The sequence below is a fragment of the Littorina saxatilis genome, linkage group LG7 (genome assembly GCF_037325665.1).
Source record: "Littorina saxatilis isolate snail1 linkage group LG7, US_GU_Lsax_2.0, whole genome shotgun sequence".
In the NCBI taxonomy this organism is placed as follows: domain Eukaryota; kingdom Metazoa; phylum Mollusca; class Gastropoda; order Littorinimorpha; family Littorinidae; genus Littorina; species Littorina saxatilis.
This window is the reverse complement of record NC_090251.1, coordinates 17,594,512-17,616,450: the sequence shown is the minus strand read 5'-3', so window position 1 is coordinate 17,616,450 and position 21,939 is coordinate 17,594,512. Positions and strand designations below refer to the sequence as shown.

The 21,939-nt window shown below is 45.2% G+C and overlaps 1 protein-coding gene across 1 annotated transcript in view; it reads right to left on the bottom strand.

Annotated features, from left to right (window-relative positions):
• Positions 1-21,939, bottom strand: part of LOC138970137 (phospholipid-transporting ATPase ABCA3-like) — a 184,847-nt gene that overhangs the window by 28,415 nt on the left and 134,493 nt on the right. The window contains exon 8 of the mRNA XM_070342619.1: positions 11,470-11,643. Coding sequence (XP_070198720.1) covers positions 11,470-11,643 — 174 coding nt within the window. The remainder of the gene's footprint in view (positions 1-11,469; positions 11,644-21,939) is intronic.

Here is a 21,939-nt window from a genome sequence, read left to right as displayed (position 1 = left end):
TTGACACAGAGCGAGACAGTCATTTTCATGCGTTAGTTGTTTGAACACAGTGAGACATTTGACACAGAGCGAGACAGTCATTTTCATGTGTTAGTTAGACAAACAGCTGCTGAGTGTCGTGTTTTGGTTCTGTCTCCCGTGAAATTCCAAATTCCTAGAGATTTTCCATACCTAGCACCCCAAATCGTAGTATAATTTGTTCACTAACATCTTAGACCACGGTGAGACCTTTTGTGTTTTGATTTCTTTTCCAAATTGTTCAAAATTCATATAGTTTGATTTTAAACCTTCGCAGTGAGTATCCAAGATGGCGGCCGCCAGCTCCACTTTCAAAATAAACCCTTTCTCACTTGCATTCATGAGATGATAATGATGACCTGCTCCCACCAAATCACCTGGACACTAGTCTGCTTACTTCTCACCTTCCTGAACTCTGTCACCTTTCATCCAAAACCCCCTCAAGATCCCCCCCTGTGTCCACCCACCATAGCCATGTCAACCTTGGATGACGATGTTTCAAGTGCCCCCTGCGGCATCTGTGACCGACCTGTCACCTGGGATGACAGGGGTGTCGAATGTGAATCCTGTGGAACCTGGTTTAATGCATCCTGTCAGCTGATTGGATCCCAGACTTACCAGTCCTTTGCAACTGAAGACATCTCCTGGCACTGTGTCATCTGCGCTAACGCCAACTATAGCTCCACCCTTTTTGATCTGCATGGTGTTGAACAAGAAGAAAGAAACAACTCCTCCATACACTCTATCCCTGAAACAACCAAAGACTTTGACCCAATCCACTCTTCAACCCCTACTAGAAACAGCAACCATGGAAAAGAAAAGAACAGACCCCTTCGCCTCCTGAATATCAACTTTCAGAGCGCCTCAGGTAAGCGGGCGACAATACCAAACTTCCTAGAGAGTACAAAACCAGACATAGTGTTTGGCACAGAGACACATTTAGATCCTGGAATTTCTAGCTCAAAAGATCGGAACAGTGCTGGCGGCGGCGTCTTCATCGCTGTCAAGAACGACATTCAATGTGCCGAAGTCCCGGAACTCAACACGGACGGGGAACTGTTGTGGATCAAGATCCCCACCTACAGACAGCAACCTCTTTACCTGTGCGTCATCTACCGACCAGACGAGTCAGACGCCAATGGCCTGGCCCACTTTGAAACCTCCATCAGAAGAGCAGCAGCGATGAAAAACGCCCAACTACTAGTTGCTGGCGACCTCAACCTCCCGTCCTATGACTGGGCCAATATGACCATGAAGCCCAAACCCAGATATGCCCAACTCCACAAGGACTTTGTTGACCTCCACCAGACGAGACAACACCCTGGATATTGTTCTCACTAACTGCCCATCACTGATCCCACGCGTTGAGGTGATACCTGGCCTCTCCGACCACCGCATTGTATATTTTGAATACACCACGCGGCCTGAGACCCTGAAGAACATAGCCCGTCCCATCCTCCTCTACCAACGAGCCAACTGAGAGGAAATGAAACAGGACATGCTTGATCTCCAGGCCGAATTCAGGGAGACAGAGGATACGCCTACAGAAGACCTCTGGCAGCGCTTCAATTTGGCACTCCTGAACAGTATGAAGAAACACATACCCACCAAAATACCTCGACTGAAATCCGCATACCCCTGGATCACCTACGAAATAAAGAAAATCGTACGCAAAAGAGACAGACTCTATAGAAAATGGAAAAATCTGGCAACCCCAAACAAGACAAGGAAATCAACAGCCTGAACAGAAAAATCCAAACAGAAATGCGCCGGTCTTACTAGCGATACCAGGAAAACATCTTCACCCAACCCCCTCCACTCCCGAAAATGACTCCAAACCCCAAGCCGACCCCAAACCTGACCACAAAAAGCTGTTCACCTACATCAAACACCAACGCTCAAACAGTTCTGGTGTCTCAGCACTCAAGTCGAATGGAAAGCTAATCATTGACCCAAAACTCAAAGCTGAAGAATTAAATGCTCAGTTCTTCAAGGCGTTCAGCGAAGGAACTACATACTCAGAAGCAGAGTTCAGGGCGAAGTGCACCATGCCTGACTCCCCTGACGACTATCCAGCCATGGATGAACCCTCCATCAGCACCCAGGGAGTCGAGAAACTTCTGACAAATCTCAACCCCCACAAAGCCACAGGACCTGACGGGCTCACACCCCGCGTTCTCAAAGAACTCGCTAAGGAAGTGGCTCCCATCCTAACCTCTATCTTCTCCTCATCTCTACACTCCAGACAAGTCCCCTCTGACTGGAAAATAGCCACAGTTGCCCCCGTCTTCAAGAAGGGTGAGCATTACAAGCCCTCCAACTACCGCCCCATCTCGCTCACCTGTATCTGCTCAAAACTATTGGAACACATCTTAGTGAGTGGCATCATGAACCACCTCGAATCCAAGAACATCCTGACCAGTCAACAGCACGGCTTCCGTAAACACTGCTCGTGCGAGACACAACTACTCGAGTTCATCGAAGAAGTCTCTGCAGCCATGGAACGTGGTACCACAACGGAGGCAGTGGTGTTAGACTTTGCCAAAGCTTTCGACCGTGTAAACCACAGTCTGCTCTGCCACAAGCTCTACCACTACGGCATACGAGGAGAGACCAACAGCCTCATCGCAAACTTTCTCAGCGGCCGCACGCAGTCAGTCGTGGTGGATGGTGCGCAATCCCGCTTTGCCGAAGTGAAGACCGGATTCCCCAGGGCTCTGTCCTAGGGCCCTGCCTCTTCCTCTGCTACATCAATGACCTCCCCTCCAAGATATCTTCCTCTTCAAGACTCTTTGCTGATGATACAGCCGTCTACATGTTCATCCCCTGCGCAGAAGACCCAGCCAAGCTTCAGGAGGACCTCCAACGCCTAGAACAATGGGAAAAAGAATGGGACATGGCCTTCCACCCAGACAAGTGCTGTGTGCTGCCCTTCACCAGAAGCCATTCTCCTCCTCTCTCCAACTACACCCTCCACGGCCAGACGTTGGAGAGAGTCACCTCCACCAAGTATCTTGGGGTCATTCTAGACACTAAACTAGACTTCACCCAGCACATCGAGAACATCTGTGCCAAAGCCAACAAGACGCTGGGCTTCCTGAGAAGAAACCTGAAGGTATGCTCCAGCCTCACCAAAATGCTGGCCTACAAGACAATGGTCCGTCCTATTCTTGAGTACGCCTGCACAGTATGGGACCCGCACTCCGACAGGCTCATCACAACCCTTGAGAAGGTCCAGCGCAGAGCAGCCAGATTTGTCACAAACCGCTACCATAACACTTCTAGTGTCACAGATATGCTGACGCTACTTGAGTGGTTTACGCTACAACAACGACGTCGCTGCGCCAGACTTGCTATGCTCCACAAGATTTTCAACGATCAAGCCTGCGTCTCCTGCGTCTGCCTCAAGCGGCAACCTCGAAGTGGACGTCGCAGCAACCACAGCCAACAGCTGGAAAGAATCCCGTGCCGTACAGAATACAGAAAGTTTTCTTTCTTCCCGAGGACCACTGTCGACTGGAACTCCCTCCCAGCAGATGTTGTCGAGGCCCCCTCCTATAATGCCTTCTGCTTGAGGGCAATGAGGGCCATACAGGCACAGTAACCGCCCTCCCCCTGCCCCACCTTTTTTTATTTTTTTTTTTAAGGGCAGGTGGGCCAGTGCAAAATTGACCAAATTGTTCAAAAAACTGTTTTGGGTATTTTAGCAGATTATGTTTCCATAACATACCTATCATCCATGTGTGTCGGTGTTTTTGTCAAAAGTGTCCTATTTATCTGTCAATAAAGACAAAATGTGAACATGTGTGGCATTGATTGTCTTCTGTAGTCGATATTCCCCCGCCAAAAAATGTCTCATTTCAAAGGCTAGTTACGGCTTTGTCCTCAGCAAAACAGTGCATTCACGACATACGAAACTGCGCAGCAGCTCTTGACCTATAACATGACATCAGTGTTTTGATGAATGTTCCATTCACTCAGCCACTAGTCCGTTGCAAAGGCAGCAATCGTAATCTAACAGAAATGTCCTTATTTGGAAGGTACTCGACATCCATTGGTTCGTTTCATAAACCGAAATCGGGAACCAGTTTACTTTGTGAGTGCGCATGCTCAGCCTACAAATTTTGCATCCGGAAACTACCGAAGAGACTCTCGGCCATGACGGGAACACCCGAAGTTCACTCGGTTTCACAACATCCTGGTTACACATCAAACGATCGGCGACAACCGAAAGCGAATTTTTCCTTGAGAAACAACCTTTGATACGATAACAATGGCTCGAAATAAGAAAGAGGACAATGTCTTTATTAGTTCGGTTAGCAACAACAAGTAGTTCCGCTGGTACTAGGCCAAAGTTTGGATTCTGCCGGTGTTTCCGATACAGAGGAAAGCTTTGATCTCCATGCAGATCCACAGGTCGCCATTTCCGAACACGCCATGGCGCAGACTTTTTACGTCTTGGCACTGGCTTGCTTTGCGCTGAATTTGAGTCAGTTTCTGTGCAGTATTTCCTCGACAAGCAAGTCGAGCATTTGCTACGCAAAAAAACAAAAACAGGAGAAAGTATCCAACATCAGTCAGATTATCGGTAATGTTTGCTGGGCCTGCCATTTCACGAACGAAACTGGATCAGCAACTGTTTGTATCAATCTGCACTTTCGTAAATTCCGTCACTGTCACTTGACGAACTGTGTCATTTTCTTCACCGCGATACACAGTTCATTGCGAAGAGCTTCCTCAGTAAATCGTTCAGATTCCACGTATGATTTGTTGTCAAAAAACAACTCAAACGAAAGTTTCAAACTCATCATCCTCCATCTTGCTTGTCGAAGCACCAAAGTACTGTATCGATGTAAAACCAAAAGCAGAAAACTTCGAGGAAACCAACAAATTCAGCGCATAAGACACGACGAGATAACGGAAGGAAATAAGCCTCGTTCTGGCTCAAGTACCGTTAAAAATACCGTTATTCTCGCATGCAAATACAAACGAGAATCGAGTCATTGATACACGTTTAGCGCTGGGGCAGTATCCCCATGCTGGTTGACAGAGGGAAAGAAGGGATGGACGCATAAAATCGCTGCTGGCGTGCTGAAGGCTAAGTAGTTTGCAATTCAAATAAACTAAACTGTTCATTCATAACACAGTTTTGTCCTTGTATGTCTGTTTCAATAGTGTTTCTGTGGTGTTCAATCTTCAATGTCGTTTTTCTCAGTTCAGCCATTTTGCCTGCGGTTACGTCTTGGGTGTTGCGATTTCTCTGGCTGTAATTCAGCTAGAGCAATATTTTCTTTTGTAGTTTGTGCAGAATATAACATTCTGGGGGATTACGAAAGGATTTTGCTGAAATTTTATTATATTCATATCCAGATTATTTCAAAAAATAATTTCGCAAGCGTTACCCTAAAGTTTGACAGTTGTAACAAAGAAGTGTTCCTAATTCCAAATATAAATATAATAAACAAGATCTGCTTCGTAATCCCCTAGAGCATACCCAGAAGGATAAAATAAAACAATAATTAGAAGTGTGACAATCACATCTGCTGAAATATCGTGTATCTCCTGTACTCCACTTTTGTCTGTATTTTGACTGTTTTTGTCGCGTAAAACAAAAACCAGCAACCGAAAATACAAAAAGTGACTATTCTTTGACATCATTTGTTCATTTCTTTCATACAATAACATTCAGACACAATAAAACATTCAAAATAAAAACAAGAAGGGCAAAGTCCATACGACTCACATGCTTGACCTTGACCTTTACATGACCTTGACCTTCAGGGTCAAGGTCAAATAACTAAACCTAGCAATGACATATACACTAAGAACTGCTTTACACATTTTTCCTACCAAAATACATGTGACCTTGACCCAAGGTCAAGGTCATCCAAGGTCATGCAACACAAAGCTGTTAATTCAAGACATAGGAAGTACAATGGTGCTTATTGGCTCTTTCTACCATGAAATATGGTCACTTTTAGTGGTTCACTACCTTATTTTGGTCACATTTCATAAGGGTCAAAGTGACCTTGACCTTGATCATATGTGACCAAATGTGTCTCATGATGAAAGCATAACATGTGCTCCACATAATTTTTAAGTTTGAAACAGTTATCTTCCATAGTTCAGGGTCAAGGTCACTTCAAAATATGTATACAATCCAACTTTGAAGAGCTCCTGTGACCTTGACCTTGAAGCAAGGTAAACCAAACTGGTATTAAAAGATGGGGCTTACTTTGCCCTATATATCATATATAGGTATTGAATCTCAAAAACTTCAGAGAAAATGTGAAAAATGTGAAAAATAGCTGTTTTTTAGGCAACATTTATGGCCCCTGCGACCTTGACCTTGAAGCAAGGTCAAGATGCTATGTCTGTTTTTTTGGGGCCTTGTCATCATACACCATCTTGCCAAATTTGGTACTGATAGACTGAATAATGTCCAAGAAATATCCAACGTTAAAGTTTTCCGGACGGACGTCCGGACGGACGGACGGACGGACGGACGGACGGACGGGGGGGACGGACGGACGGACGACTCGGGTGAGTACATAGACTCACTTTTGCTTTGCATGTGAGTCAAAAAGGTAGTGCACTGGCCCACCTCCCCTTAAGGACACACACTTGCTTTACTTTACTTTCTTTTACTTTATTTGGTGTTTAACGTCGTTTTCAACCACGAAGGTTATATCGCGACGAGGGAAAGGGGGGAGATGGGATAGGGGAAAGGGGGGAGATGGGATAGAGCCACCTGTCAAGTGTCTCTTGTTCACAAAAGCACCAATCAAAAAATTGCTCCAGGGGCCTGCAACGTAGTACAACACACGACCCCACCGGGAGAATGCAAGTTTCCAGTACAAAGGACTAAACATTTCTTACATACTGCTTGACTAAAATCTTTACAAACATTGACTATATTCTATACAAGAACCACTTAACAAGGGTAAAAGGAGAAACAGAATCCGTTAGTCGCCTCTTACGACATGCGGGGTGCAGAGAAATAAGGATGTGGAAAAGAAGACTTTTGGTAAGTGAAATAAAGGTGATGGATCCAGTCAGGTAGAAATAAGACAACAAGAAAAGAATTGGAAAACTGCAGGGAATAGTAGGGAGAGTTTTCTTGGAAGGAAATATAGGTGAAAGGACTGGTAAGGCAGAAATAAGACAAAAGAAGAGAAGTAAAGGGGTGGGGTAGCTCTGTTTAAACGCTCCCGCCGCGTGAAGGCGACCCCATGGGAGCACACACACTTGCACTTCGCCAACATGTTAGTAATGGTCAATAATTGATCGCTGAACATTAATGGAAGAAGAAGAAGAGTTGTTTGACCACAGTAAGACATTTGAGACAGAGCGAGATAGTCAGTGTTGTCATAAAGTGGTTTGCATGTGAAATAAATGAAATTGCTTTCATATGTACGTGTTCTGCCCTATTGCACTGTCTCTACCCTTTTCACACCAAACACTTCAAAAACAGAATTTGGGGAGGATACAGGCTCATTATTTCCTCAACCAAAAACAACATACTTCTTCACTTCAAATACATCAATACGAATCAACTTTTCGACACACAGTTCACACAATCTTTTAGCTTTCACTCAATGCATGTAAGTACATATTATAAAGATACTTTCTCAAATATAGACTAACGCACAAAAGAAGGTACTGACAGACACTCACGAGTTCGAATCACGGCTCACTGCATGTCGCCAGTTTCACTTCCTTGTATCGCTGAATCCTCGTAGAATAATGAATTCCCAAAACTCTCACTGTAGATGCCAACACACACCTTTCACGTTTCTCCCCGAGAAACCCTTCCGCCATTAGCGAAAGCAACCGTCGTCAGCTACGACCGGTAACGATGAAGACCCCTTCGTCTAGTCATCCTGCGCCGATGTGGTCCCTTGCTCGCCACCATCGTCCCGCGCTCTTCCGTGTAAGGTCCCTCCCTTGTACACGCCATGGAAAACCCTCATGGAAACTCCTAAAGAATTTAACCAAGTCTTAATACAACATTCTCTAAAACCATCTCTTCTTCCAAACGTTCATGTACCAACTCATACATTCTCGTTCATTCTACGTTCACATTCCGTCCACATTCAATATCCAAACTAATACTTAATCTATGAATAACACTACCATACAAAGCATCACCGTCTTAAACATAACATAAATGCGTAACATTTATGTTCAAGAAATTCCCCATGAAAAACCGTGGTACAATTACATCAAGAATTCTCTCAAAGCTTCACACTAAGATTCAGTGCCCTTTGTATACACTAACCTTTACACTCCAGCTATGTATTCCAACGTCAATAATATACAACATAGTAAATCATTTACCTTAAGAGACCCGTCTCTTGAAAGAGTACTTGTTCCCAGAACAAGACCGACACGCGCCGACAACCTTCCCGGTTGAAAATCTCAAACGCTGTGACGTTATTAACCCCAGACCAGCTACATGTCTCAAATCACAGCTCATCTCAAGCTAAAGCCAGTTTTGCGTGGAACGCACAAAACACGAGAATAACGCTCTCCAGTCTCTACGCCTCGCGCTACACATTTAGGGAGGTTAAAATCACGACGTTGTTCACATCACAAATTATGCTACTCACATCTTTGTGACATCCCCCTTCCCGGGGAAAAAAGAAAATTCTTGAGTTTTCTTTTGATCAAAACAACCTTCTTTTTCCACACATCCCATAAACCTGTGGTATGCTCTGATCTGCGAATGACCTGGACAACATGTCTGTCAACGTATTCCTGTCTCATGCTATTGGATGAACCTCGAATGCTAATTCTTGCAGTGAAAGACACCACCGCATCACATGTTTTGAAAATTTCACCCATTTTCCCAAACACCTCTTTCATCTCCTCCTTTTGACTCTCTGTCAAAACAGGATCAAAAACAATGTCTCTGATTGTCTCTACCTTTCCCTTAGGCAATATAGGTAACGGCAACGGTTCTATCTCCTCAATCGGAGGTACCACTGCAAAATTTTCCTCTCCACATTTACTTGAGACAACACCCTGACTGCCATAGTTAGATCTCAGTGGAATGCCTTCGCGATATCCAGTCAGTGTTATTGGTTAGTTGTTTGACCACAATGAGACATTTGACACAGAGCGAGACAGTCAGTGTTATGCGTTAGTTGTTTGACCACAGTGAGACATTTGACACAGAGCGAGACAGTCAGTGTTATGCGTTAGTTGTTTGACCACAGTGAGACATTTGACACAGAGCGAGACAGTCAGTGTTATGTGTTGGTTGTTTCTTTGTCCAAGTATGACATTTGATACAGAGCGAGACAGTCAGTGTTATGCGTTAGTTGTTTCTTTGTCCAAGTATGACATTCCATACAGAGCGAGACAGTCAGTGTTATGCGTTAGTTGTTTCTTTGTCCAAGTATGACATTTGACACAGAGCGAGACAGTCAGTGTTATGCGTTAGTTGTGAGTTTGACCAAAGTATGACATTTGACACAGAGCGAGGCAGACAGTGTTACGCGTTAGTTGTATGTTTGTCCACAGAATTGTTTTATTCGGCGCCACGCAAACATCTTGATATGCACCAGACCAGAGATACACGTGCTTGCTACAGATCTCTGACCAGACGCGTGAAACCGCAACGCGAATATCACTTGCGAAACGAAAGGCAGGTACCCATTCTGTTCGTAAACTGAATATTGTCAGTTATCACATACGTCAACAGTCAACTGCAAAATATCGTGCATGCGGAATATGAATTTGTGCATGTATCCCGTGCCCAAAAATCGTATGTCTTAGAATGTTTCTTCTTTCTCGGTAACGCTGCAAACTGATAGCCGCAATCTTTGAATCAAAGTTATCGTACCGACAACAGTGCGTATCGGTAGGGATAGGCACCTCAGTCTAACTTTATCGTAGGACAGTGCCTACGATAGGCGCTATCGATGGTTCATGAATTCCACGATAGGGGGTTATCGGAAGTTTTCTGTTTCTCGTACCGACAAAACCCCTGTCGTAGGCTTCCTGAATATTGGCCCAGGTGTATCAACAAATGAAAACGGAGACAGCTGTGCACGTTATTAACAGCTATCCTGTTTTCAGTGTGGCGATAGGGTCGGATATTTTGACGAGAACAAGTATAATACGCCGAGTCAAAATTATCTGATCCTATCACTACGCTGAAAACACGATAGCGTTCACATTGCTATTCTGACGGTACGCCAGGTACAGGGTCATAAACTTGCAAAAAGTAAGTTGTTGCTTTGATGCAGCTGTTTTCTGACAAGACAGAGGGCAGACGAAATTTCTTCGCACGTGTCAGTGCGCATATACACTTATCTGCCCTCTGGCAGCAAAACAACACTCTTCGACTCGGCGTATTATACTTCTTGTTCTCGTTAAAGTATCCGACCCTTTCGACCCTAGCGTTTAAAATGCTATTCTGACCTAGGTACAGGGTTTTAAACATTCACAATGTAACTGTAAGTTTTTGCTTCGATGCATCAGTTTTCAGACGAGAGCAAACGAAGCTTCTTCCGCATGTGTTAGTGCGCATTGACACTTATCTGCCCTCTGGCGGCTAAACTACGGCAACACCAGACTTGGCAAAGCGGTAACTTTCGACCTACACAGCCTACCGGCACGGTTGGTCTAGTGGTAAAGCGTCCGCCCCGTGATCGGGAGGTCGTGGGTTCGAACCCCGGCCGGGTCATACCTAAGACTTTAAAATTGTCAATCTAGTGGCTGCTCCGCCTGGCGTCTGGCATTATTATATGGGGTTAGTGCTAGGACTGGTTGGTCCGGTGTCAGAATAATGTGACTGTGTGAGACATGAAGCCTGTGCTGCGACTTCTGTCTTGTGTGTGGCGCACGTTATATGTCAAAGCAGCACCGCCCTGATATAACCCTTCGTGGTGGACCTGGCGTTAAGCAAACAAACAAACAAACCAACCAACACAGTCTCAGTTCAGAGACTGATTTCGTTGTGTACAAGGGCATACAGTGTATATCTATGTCTTGTTTCGTTGAAAAGTAAGCAGATAAGGGTGGGCAAGCATGGGTAAGTAGGACTGCATGCTTCGATCCCTGGGAGCGAAGAAATGACCGTCTGTTCCAGTTGAATTGGAACAACCACGTGTGTTTGTTATTGCGAATATGAAAGCATATTCGCAAACTTCCTGCGGAATATGGCCCGATGATCGGAATAGGGTTGTGTAAGTCTATCCAACCACAACCCCTGAATTCCCCCACGTGTCTATCAGAATAACAATTTAGCTGGTTGTGCTCCATTCATCCAAATGACTCTATGCGGCATTTGTGTGTGCGTCATTAAATGAATAAAATAAGGCAAAGCCCTTACGACTCACGTTTCTGAAGTGTGGATTTGTCACAATGATGTTACCTGCACTAATAGGTTGACTGTTGTGTTTTCATGTTGTTTAAACCAAGACAGGTGTGTGAACTCACTCGCTTGGCGCCGTGCGAGCCGAGCTCAAGGACATTAAGGAATGACGTGACGCATTCCTGCAGGTGTGAATCGGGGATGCCGCGCAGCCTCCCGAACATGGACAGTGTCTCCTCGCACGTCATGTGTTCGATCAGCGGGTCTGTCTGCGGGCAGTACCCCATGCTGCGCTGGACCTGAACAATATAAAATATACATTACATAAGACAAAACTACACGGTATTTTATTTGTTTTACAAAAAAATGACATTTTACACAGATCGAGACAGTGAGAGACATCCGACGCGTTCTCCCAGCGGTCGAGGTTATCAATGACTGTCCAGATCTGTGTCAAATAATATATCATTTGTGTCAAATATACAAGTAGAATTAATGTATAGTTAGCGAGAACTCCTTATATTTTGTTCAGGATTAAACGCACACAAGCATGCACACTCTTTTGTTGTCCAGCCAGCAGCATGAAAATGATTTTTTTGTCGACTTGAGCTAAAAGGAGAAAAATCCAGTGTTCCGTAGATACACATCACATTAGCCTAATCTTGGGAATTAGCCCTGATATTGCGGCTAAGATTTTCATGTACTCATCTAACAAGAAAAGCGATTGCTTAGACGACTCTCCTTCGCCATTTCCCCCCTTCGTAGACCCCTTACCCTCCGCCCCAAAATAAGACATATTCCCTCCACTTGAGATCCCTCGCAAACCCGATCCAAGACTCCCTCCCCTTGAGGTCCCTCGTAACCCGACACAAGACTCCCTCCCCTTGAGGTCCCTCGTAACCCGATACAAGACTCCCTCCCCTTGAGGTCCCTCGTAACCCGATACAAGACTCCCTCCCCTTGAGGTCCCTCGTAACCCGATACAAGACTCCCTCCCCTTGAGGTCCCTCGTAACCCGATACAAGACTCCCTCCCCTTGAGGTCCCTCGTAACCCGATACAAGACTCCCTCCCCTTGAGGTCCCTCGTAACCCGATACAAGACTCCCTCCCCTTGAGGTCCCTCGTAACCCGATACAAGACTCCCTCCCCTTGAGGTCCCTCGTAACCCGATACAAGACTCCCTCCCCTTGAGGTCCCTCGTAACCCGATACAAGACTCCCTCCCCTTGAGGTCCCTCGTAACCCGATACAAGGCTCCCTCCCCTTGAGGTCCCTCGTAACCCGATACAAGACCCAATAGAAGACTCCCACCCTTCTTACCCCGTCCCCCGACAATCCTACCCGATAGAAGACTCCTTCCCTTTTTACCCCGTCCCCCGATCATCCTACCCAATAGAAGACTCCATCCCTTCTTACCCCGTCCCCCGAACATCCTACCCAATAGAAGACTCCCTCCCTTCTTACCCCGTCCCCCGAACATCCTACCCAATAGAAGACTCCCTCCCTTCTTACCCCGTCCCCCGACAATCCTACCCGATAGAAGACTCCCTCCCTTAATTCTTACCCCGTCCCCCAACACTCCTACCCGATAGAAGACTCCCTCCCTTCTTACCCCGTCCCCTGAAAATCCTACCATATAGAAGATTCCCTCACTTCTTACCCCGTCCCCCAACACTCCTACCCGATAGAAGACTCCCTCCCTTCTTACCCCGTCCCCTGAAAATCCTACCATATAGAAGACATCCTCCCTTCTTACCCTGTCCCCCGATCATCCTACCTGTTAGAAGACTCCCTCACTTCTTTCCACTTCCCCCGAAAATCCTACCCAATAGAAGACTTCCTCAATTCTTACCCCGTCCCCCGACAATCCTACCCAATAGAAGACTCCCTCTCTTTTTACCCCGTCCCCCGAACATCCTACCCAATAGAAGACTCCTCCCTTCTTACCCCGTCCCCCGACAATCCTACCCGATAGAAGACTCCCTCCCTTAATTCTTACCCCGTCCCCCAACAATCCTACCCGATAGAAGACTCCCTCCCTTCTCACCCCGTCCCCCGACAATCCTACCCGATAGAAGACTCCCTTACTTCTTACCCCGTCCCCCGACAATCCTACCCGATAGAAGACTCCCTCCCTTCTTACCCCGTCCCCTGAAAATCCTACCCGATAGAAGACATCCTCCCTTCTTACCCTGTCCCCCGATCATCCTACTTGTTAGAAGACTCCCTCACTTCTTTCCACTTCCCCCGAAAATCCTACCCAATAGAAGACTCCCTCAATTCTTACCCCGTCCCCCGACAATCCTACCCAATAGAAGACTCCACCCCTTCTTACCCCGTCACCCGATCATCCTACCCGATAGAAGACTCCCTCCCTTTTTACCCCGTCCCCCGACAATCCTACCCAATAGAAGACTCCCTCCCTTCTTACCCAGTCCCGCGACAATCCTACACGATATAAGACTCCCTACTTTCATACCCCGTCCCCCGACAATCCTACCCGATAGAAGAATCCCTCCCTTCTTACTCCGTCCCCTGACAATCCTACCCGATAGAAGACTCCCTCCCTTCTTACCCCGTCTCCCGATCATCCTACCCAATAGAAGACTCCCTCCCTTCTTACCCCGTCCCCCAATAATCCTATCCAATAGAAGACTCCCTCCCTTTTTACCCCGTCCCCCGATCATCCTACCCAATAGAATAATCCCTCCCTTCTTACCCCGTCCCCCGATCATCCTACCCAAGAGAAGACTCCCTCCCTTCTTACCCCGTCCCCCAATAATCCTATCCAATAGAAGACTCCCTCCCTTTTTACCCCGTCCCCCGATCATCCTACCCAATAGAAGACTCCCTCCCTTTTTACCCCGTCCCCTGATCATCCTACCCAATAGAAGACTCCCTCCTTTTTTACCCCGCCCCCCGAAACATCCTACCCAATAGAAGACTCCCTCCCTTTTTACATCGTCCCCCGAACATCCTACCCAATAGAAGACTCCCTCCCTTCTTACCCCTTCCCCCGATCATCCTACCCAATAGAAGACTCCCTCCCTTCTTACCCCGTCCCCTGAACATCCTACCCAATAGGAGACTCCCTCACTTCTTACCCCGTCCCCCGACAATCCTACCCAATAGAAGACTCCCTCCCTTTTTACCCCGTCCCCCGACAATCCTACCCGATAGAAGACTAACTCCCTTCTTACCCCGTCCCTCGAAAATCCTACCCAATAGAAGACTCCATCCCTTCTTACCCCGCCCCCCGACAATCCTACCAGATAGAAGACTCCCTCCCTTCTTACCCCGTCCCCTGACAATCCTACCCGATAGAAGACTCCCTCCCTTCTTACCCCGTCCGCCGAAAGTCCTACCCAATAGAAGACTCCCTCACTTCTTACCCTGTCCCCCGACAATCCTACCCAATAGAAGACTCCCTCCCTTCTTACCCAGTCCCGCGACAATCCTACCCGATAGAAGACTCCCTCCTTTCTTACCCCGTCCCCCGACAATCCTACCCGATAGAAGAATCCCTCCCTTCTTACCCCGTCCCCTGACAATCCTACCCGATAGAAGACTCCCTCCCTTTTTACCCCGTCCCCCGATCATCCTACCCGTTTGAAGACTCCCTCCCTTCTTACCCCGTCCCCCGATCATCCTACCCAATAGAAGACTCTCTCCCTTTTTACCCCGTCCCCCGATCATCTTACCCCGTCCCCCGATCATCCTACCCAATAGAAGACTCCCTCCCTTCTTACCCCATCCCCCGATAATCCTATCCAATAGAAGACTTCCTCCCTTTTTACCCCGTCCCCCAATCATCCTACCCAATAGAAGACTCCCTCCCTTCTTACCCCGTCCCCCGATAATTCTATCCAATAGAAGACTCCCTCCCTTTTTACCCCGTCCCCCTATCATCCTACCCGATAGAAGACTCCCTCCCTTTTTACCCCGTCCCCTGAACAGCCTACCCGATAGAAGATTCCCTCCCTTCTTACCCCGTCCCCCGAACATCCTACCCAATAGAAGACTCCCTCCCTTTTTACCCCGTCCCCCGATCATCCTAACCGATAGAAGCCTCCCTCCCTTCTTACCCCGTCCCCTGAACATCCTACCCAATAGAAGACTCCCTCCCTTTTTACCCCGTCCCCCGATCATCCTAACCGATAGAAGCCTCCCTCCCTTCTTACCCCGTCCCCCGAACATCCTACCTGATAGAAGACTCTCTCCCGTTTTACCCCGTCCCCCGAACATCCTACCCAATAGAAGACTCCCTCCCTTCTTACCCCTTCCCCCGATCATCCTACCCGATAGAAGACTCCCTCCCTTCTTACCCCGTCCCCCGATCATCTTTTAACATCAGACAAGAAATCCTTCAGATGTTTTACACTTCAACGTGCAATAGTGTGTTGTACTTTGGCTCCGTGTGTTGGGGTGGCAACATCAACAAGCAAGACAGGGATAGATTAGATAAATTCATCAGGAAAGCAAGTGGGGTGGTTGGGAGGAAGCAGGACAATTTCACATCAACACATGAACGACGACTGACTGACAAGGTACAGAAGATTTTGGCTGACGACTCGCACCCACTCAGACCGGAATTTGACAGTAGACGGACAGACAGGAGCAACAGATTCAGACAACCAACCGCAAGATCCACACGCTACAGAAATTCGTTCATTCCATCTGCAATTCACATCTTCAATTCTCAGGTGGGGCGGTAGATGCTGGTGTTGTCGCTCTGATGCACGGGGTCAGTGTTCTGTATTGTTTCAGTATTGTTGATTTTGTTTTGCATGATTATATACTCTTATTCTACTCTCTTAGACAATATGTGATAACCGGCAAGGTGCTGACTTTCGTTTGTGCATTGTTGATGGTGAATGCATGTTAATTTATTTTTAATATACTTTCTTATGTGATAACCAATGTGCTATATTTTCTCAGGACAAAGAACAAATGTTTATTTTGAATGTTTTATGTATGTTATTATTACGGACACAAACGCTCAGCAATGTAATTTCTCTTTTAGAGATTAATAAAGTTATTGTATTGTATTGTATTGTATTGTATCCTACCCGATAGAAGACTCCCTCCCTTTTTACCTCGTCCCCCGATCATCCTACCCGATAGAAGACTCCCTCCATTTTTACCCCGTCCCCCGAACAGCCTACCCAATAGAAGACTCCCTCCCTTCTTACTCCGTCCACCGAGCATCATACCCAATAGAAGACTCCCTCCCTTCTTACCCCGTCCCCCGATTATCCTACCCAATAGAAGACTCCCTCCATTTTTACCCCGTCCCCCGAACAGCCTACCCAATAGAAGACTCCCTCCCTTCTTACCCCGTCCACCGAGCATCATACCCAATAGAAGACTCCCTCCTTTTTTACCCCGTCCCCCGATTATCCTAATCGATAGATGACTCCCTCCCTTCTTACCCCGTCCCCCGAACATCCTACCCAATAGAAGACTCCCTCCCTTTTTACCACCCTACCACGTGTAGTTTGCCGACTCATACTAGCAACAACAGGACTGTTTCCAATATCACTGCTATTATCGCTTTCTTGAGGCGAAAACAACACGTCGGAATCATGATCTACAGGATCCTCAAGATCCAACATCCGGAGAATCTCCTCCCGTGACAAGGCTCTCCTTCCATTCTTTTTTTTTTTGTTCGAAAAAAACACGCAAATCTTCTCTAATTTGCACATGGCGGAAGAGCAAGTCACGTCTATCAAGGGAAACAACTCAATTTATTGCAAGCTTCAAAAACCGGGAAGCAATCACGAGTCGTGTACCTTGTATGTCTGTTACTCAAATAGTCACATCCCGTCCATGGGCGTGTCAGCGCTGTTACTAATTTAGTCACCTCCCGTCGCGAAAGTGTTAAACAATTTTGTACTTGCTTTGCATGGTAGCGCGCGAATAAACCTGTCGTTTAATCGTTTTCGAGCTGGTTTATGGTTGATAAAAAAGATTACTCAAAGATGCCTCAAATTACGGAAAAGTACCAGCTGCATTCCTGATTTTCATTTGGGGGGGGGGGGGGGGGGGGGGGGGTAAACAGGTCTGATAAACCTGGATGGATCTATGTTGGTGAACATGGTCATTTATATGTGGAATAAGATGTATTGAAAGCTGATTGACATGATTTTAATATGCAGATTTGTTTAGGAGAGCTTTCACACTGTCTTTCTTGTTCACATTTCAGGGCCCAGACAGAGAGAAATGCGTTCTGATGTAAACCGTGATGCACCCGACAGCTTCAACACTTGCATCGCTCAAGATACCAGTCAAAGGGACACAACCAGCAAGAGGAAGGAGAAGGAACAATGTCTTGCATTTCAACGCGGCAAGCAATATGGATAGATGAGAGCTAAGGATAATTTGTACAGAATGGGTCATCATTACAAGCTACAGTTTGCTGTTTTCAGGGTTCTAGACTGACGTAGATAGGTTGTGTCTTTTCATGTGCATAAAGTGTGTCACACTTTTTCTTCTCGAAACATAGGCAGGAGCTTTTCGGTATATCCGCAAACTTCAGCGTTTCATGTTGTGAGTGTATTCACCAAGATGTATGCGACAATTAACGCTTGTGCGTCTGTTGCAGTGTTTTTAAAGACGTATTTAAAAATCATTTCATCACTCTCAGGACTGTGTGTGACATCTTGCAACATGCTACAGCACAGAACTTTCAACTTAACAGCTGTTCACACTGCCAACGTTCCACTCGTGAAAGCATTTCATCATTGCTCCGTGCTGCCCGGTTACCACTTCGATCCGGTTACCTCCATATTTTTGTATGTGTGTGCAGTGTGTTAGAAAAGTTTTGCCAGTGTGTGCAAGAAACATTTTGCCAGTGATAGTTTGAAAGATCTAGGGTGCCTAATAAAAGACCCAGACAGTGTTACCCTTACGATTTCACACTGTATATTATAATGAACTTTGCCAGAGAACTGGGCATGAACTTGTTTCGATGTTACCATGTGAGAGTGTAATGTGGGCCTGAAAGCGTTTTAACATCTGCCACTAGCACACCACAGAACACAAGTTATTCAAAACTAGAGTAGTATATTCTATGGTTCCTTTGTGTGTTGATATTTGCTAATCATAAATAGTAATAAGATTGACATCTTGATTAGAAAAGGTTGTGCCCTTGCTACTAAAATGAAAGAAACTATTACGATGTTAACGTTTAACTATTTCCATCATGTAAAACTATTCCTTAGTGCAGTGCTTTTAGAGTTTCAATATGTGTATTCTTTATTTTGCTTCAGGGCTAATAATTATGCGTTTTATATAAAGTATAAAGTTGGTTTCAGGGTTTTGCTTTGAAGCTGGGTTGCTTTTTTTCTTGCCATACCAATGTCTGTTTTAACTGTTTGATACCTTTCACGCTTATATCGCTTTCTGAACTTTGATGTAGTTGTGAAATTGCTGCTGAGTGGTTACATCAAATTTCCAACTTCATCTTTTGATTATTTGGATTTTATTTAAATTCCTCCCTTTCTTGCTGATAACACCAAATTAATTTTCGTGTATTTCATATTTGTTTGCTTTTGTATAAACTAGTCCCTGCTTTTACATTTTTGATACATGTAACTGATATTTGAAATCGGTTACACTGTAATTGGATTTTGTCGTGTTATTAATACCCAAGTCTTGTATGTATATCTTTTCAGCATTGTTGTGTATTTTTAGGGTTGTGTAGTGCTTTTATTTGTCAAACTGCTTCTACTTGATGTTGTCACCCCCCAAAAAAAATCCTGTTGAAGAAGAGGTCCACTATTCAAAGGTTGTAAGCTTTGCATGTACAGAGATTAAAGGAAATGAAGGCACGCTTTGACCAAGTGCCTGTCTTGTCTATATTTAATCACATTGTCTTTTCATTATCGCATTGCGTCCAAGGGTAATCTTGCTTGCTCCGAGTTTGATTTCAGACCAGAAGTACAAGTGTTGTGCAGAAGCATTGATGTCGTAACGAGCATTGAAATTGCAAAATCGCTCATCCGTTCTCTTGAGCTTTTTAAGGCCTTTTTTATGTATCAACATAATAAAATAAAAGATTAATAATGATATTCTATCGATAGTATCAACTTACAGCATCGTTACTTTTAAAAAGGGGCATGGTGGTAGATCATTTCTTGGTGGAAGAGAATTTCTGAATGTTACAATAAAAGCATAATGAACCATGATGAGTTGTGTGAAAAGTAGTGTATATATACTTGTGCTTTTGGTGTTGAAATGGAACTACGATTTCACTGCTATCATTTGGTGCATATCTTTGCTGCAAATTGTTGTTCTGACTGCCCCGTAGTAGCGTCTGTCAAGGAGAATTTGAAGTCTTCTGACTGAGACAAAATAGGCAGCGATCTCATTGTGTGTCCCATTTCTTTTGTCACCTGTGGTCTTCAGTGATGTATATGATATATATATATTTTTTTATATAAGCTGTCCTTTTCTTGTTTTTCACTTGACACCTTTAGTTGCACCAGGAAAAGCTACTGACCTTTGAGCCTGTCATTAATTGGGCAAAGTAGACTACGCGAAGAATGCTGGCCACACAACACTGAGTTTTCGGTAAAAAGATGTCGCAAAGTCCACTTCGGACTCGATTAAGGACAGGCTTAACGCATTTTTGGGGGGTAAAGTTATTAAAGTTGAATGCCACTTTTCTTCTATCTAAATTGGATTGATCAAAATCAAACAATACTTGCTGCTGAAAATGGCCAAAGTAGTCTTCATCTTCAAAGCTTCATCTTTGGCGGGAAGTGATGTCTGAAGAGGTTGATTTTGTGTGTTAGTGTTAGTGTTAGTGTTAGTGTTAGTGTGTGTGTGTGTGAGAGAGAGAGAGAGAGAGAGAGAGAGAGAGAGGGGGGGGAGTTTTGTGCAATAACGCATCCTTATGACAAATGACCAAAATATCGTTTTTCTAGCTAAGGACCCGCTCCTGCCAAGGGTATAGTACCTAGTAAACGCCCAAAGCTTACAACTGGTGCATAGGGTGGGAGGGCGTATACAAGGTAGTTAACGGTAATATCATGTTAACCATCAATTTAAAAAAAAAACCTCATTCTTGCTTAACATTTAAAAAAAAATTTTGAATCAATTTTGATATTACAACTTACTCTTTTGCACACGAAGAAAATAAACAAAAACAAACAAAATTAATGACAAAGAGTTAAAAAAAAAGAAAGAAAAAGTAAGGCCTGATGGCGATTCGAACTCGACTCAATCGCGCATCAGGCGAATTCGATAACCGTTCGGCTACGGAATCAGACACCAAATTCTCGCCACTGTGTGATGGCGTGAAGTAGTGAAGAATAAGTGGTGCAGGTGCTGGTGCTCAGGCAGGAAGCATTCACATAGAGACGCCAAGTCAGGGGTTGCAGTAACGTGACTTTTATTTTAACGATACCAGAAGTCAGTGTACAACACTTGTGCACAAAACGATCAAAAAGTGGATCTCACAACAACACACGTCCACTCTCTCTCGCGTCTTTCAGATTTCTCAGTTCTCTCTCACACCCTAGCATGTACATACATAATCAAACTTTAGCTAGAGTCACAAACATCCAATCAAAATCCTAGTAACTATTAGCAACACAACATTCTAAGATAATAAGCCATTCCATTGGTTTAAAGACAAGAAGAAGGGGGTGAGGAATTACGACCTTCCAACCGCAGCTGACACGCTTCTCCGTATCAAATTCAAAGGGATTCACACCCACTTGACGAAACGCCGAGTCCAACGATACCCAGACAGGCTGGCGGCACATTACATAACGACCACCTGGGGCCCCGAGGTACACCGGCGAGGGCGGCTTGACGTCAAAGGAAAACAGACTATGGTCCCTAGTGGACACAGCCGACTGAGCGAGTTTACGACCGTGTCTGAGCATATCAAAATTTAACTTAAGACAGATAATGACATTACACAAAACATAAAGCGATCGGCAACATGAACTACAAACACTAGACTGGACAATAACAAAATGTTCTCTATAATTGGTGACTGGTCACCCTGTCACACATCCCGCAGCTCTTTACCAAACTGCGTCCTCGCAAGTTCAACGCTGAAAAGTACCTCAACCACACAATACAAAGACAAATGCTCACTCAACAAAACAGCAATACGCAATATCAGAACAATAAAAGAGCACACGCACGGTCACAAGACCCAGTCTTACAAAACTTCCAAATACAAAAGTCAATGACTAAATAATTATCCAAATAAAAGGAAAACACACCAGTCTTGGGTCCAAATAGAATCGATAGAGACATGTCCTTGAGGCATTGAACTTGCGAGGACGCAGTTTGGTAAAGAGCTGCGGGATGTGTGACAGTGACCAGTCAACTGTAATGCATTAAACAAGACGCAAGCACGCTTTTGCAACACGCCGTTATGATCGAGCATCGGTTGAAATCTTTCGCGAGCAGAAGCTCGTATTTGACCGCAAGGCATCGGTGCTTAAATGACATCAATGTGTGTCCATGAGGGACATAAATCTACGAACAATATTTGAACAAGATTTATTCGAACTTGACGGTTTTAATGGACAGTGTTGGTGAAGTTACTGACAGGTAGCGACTTTACAGGA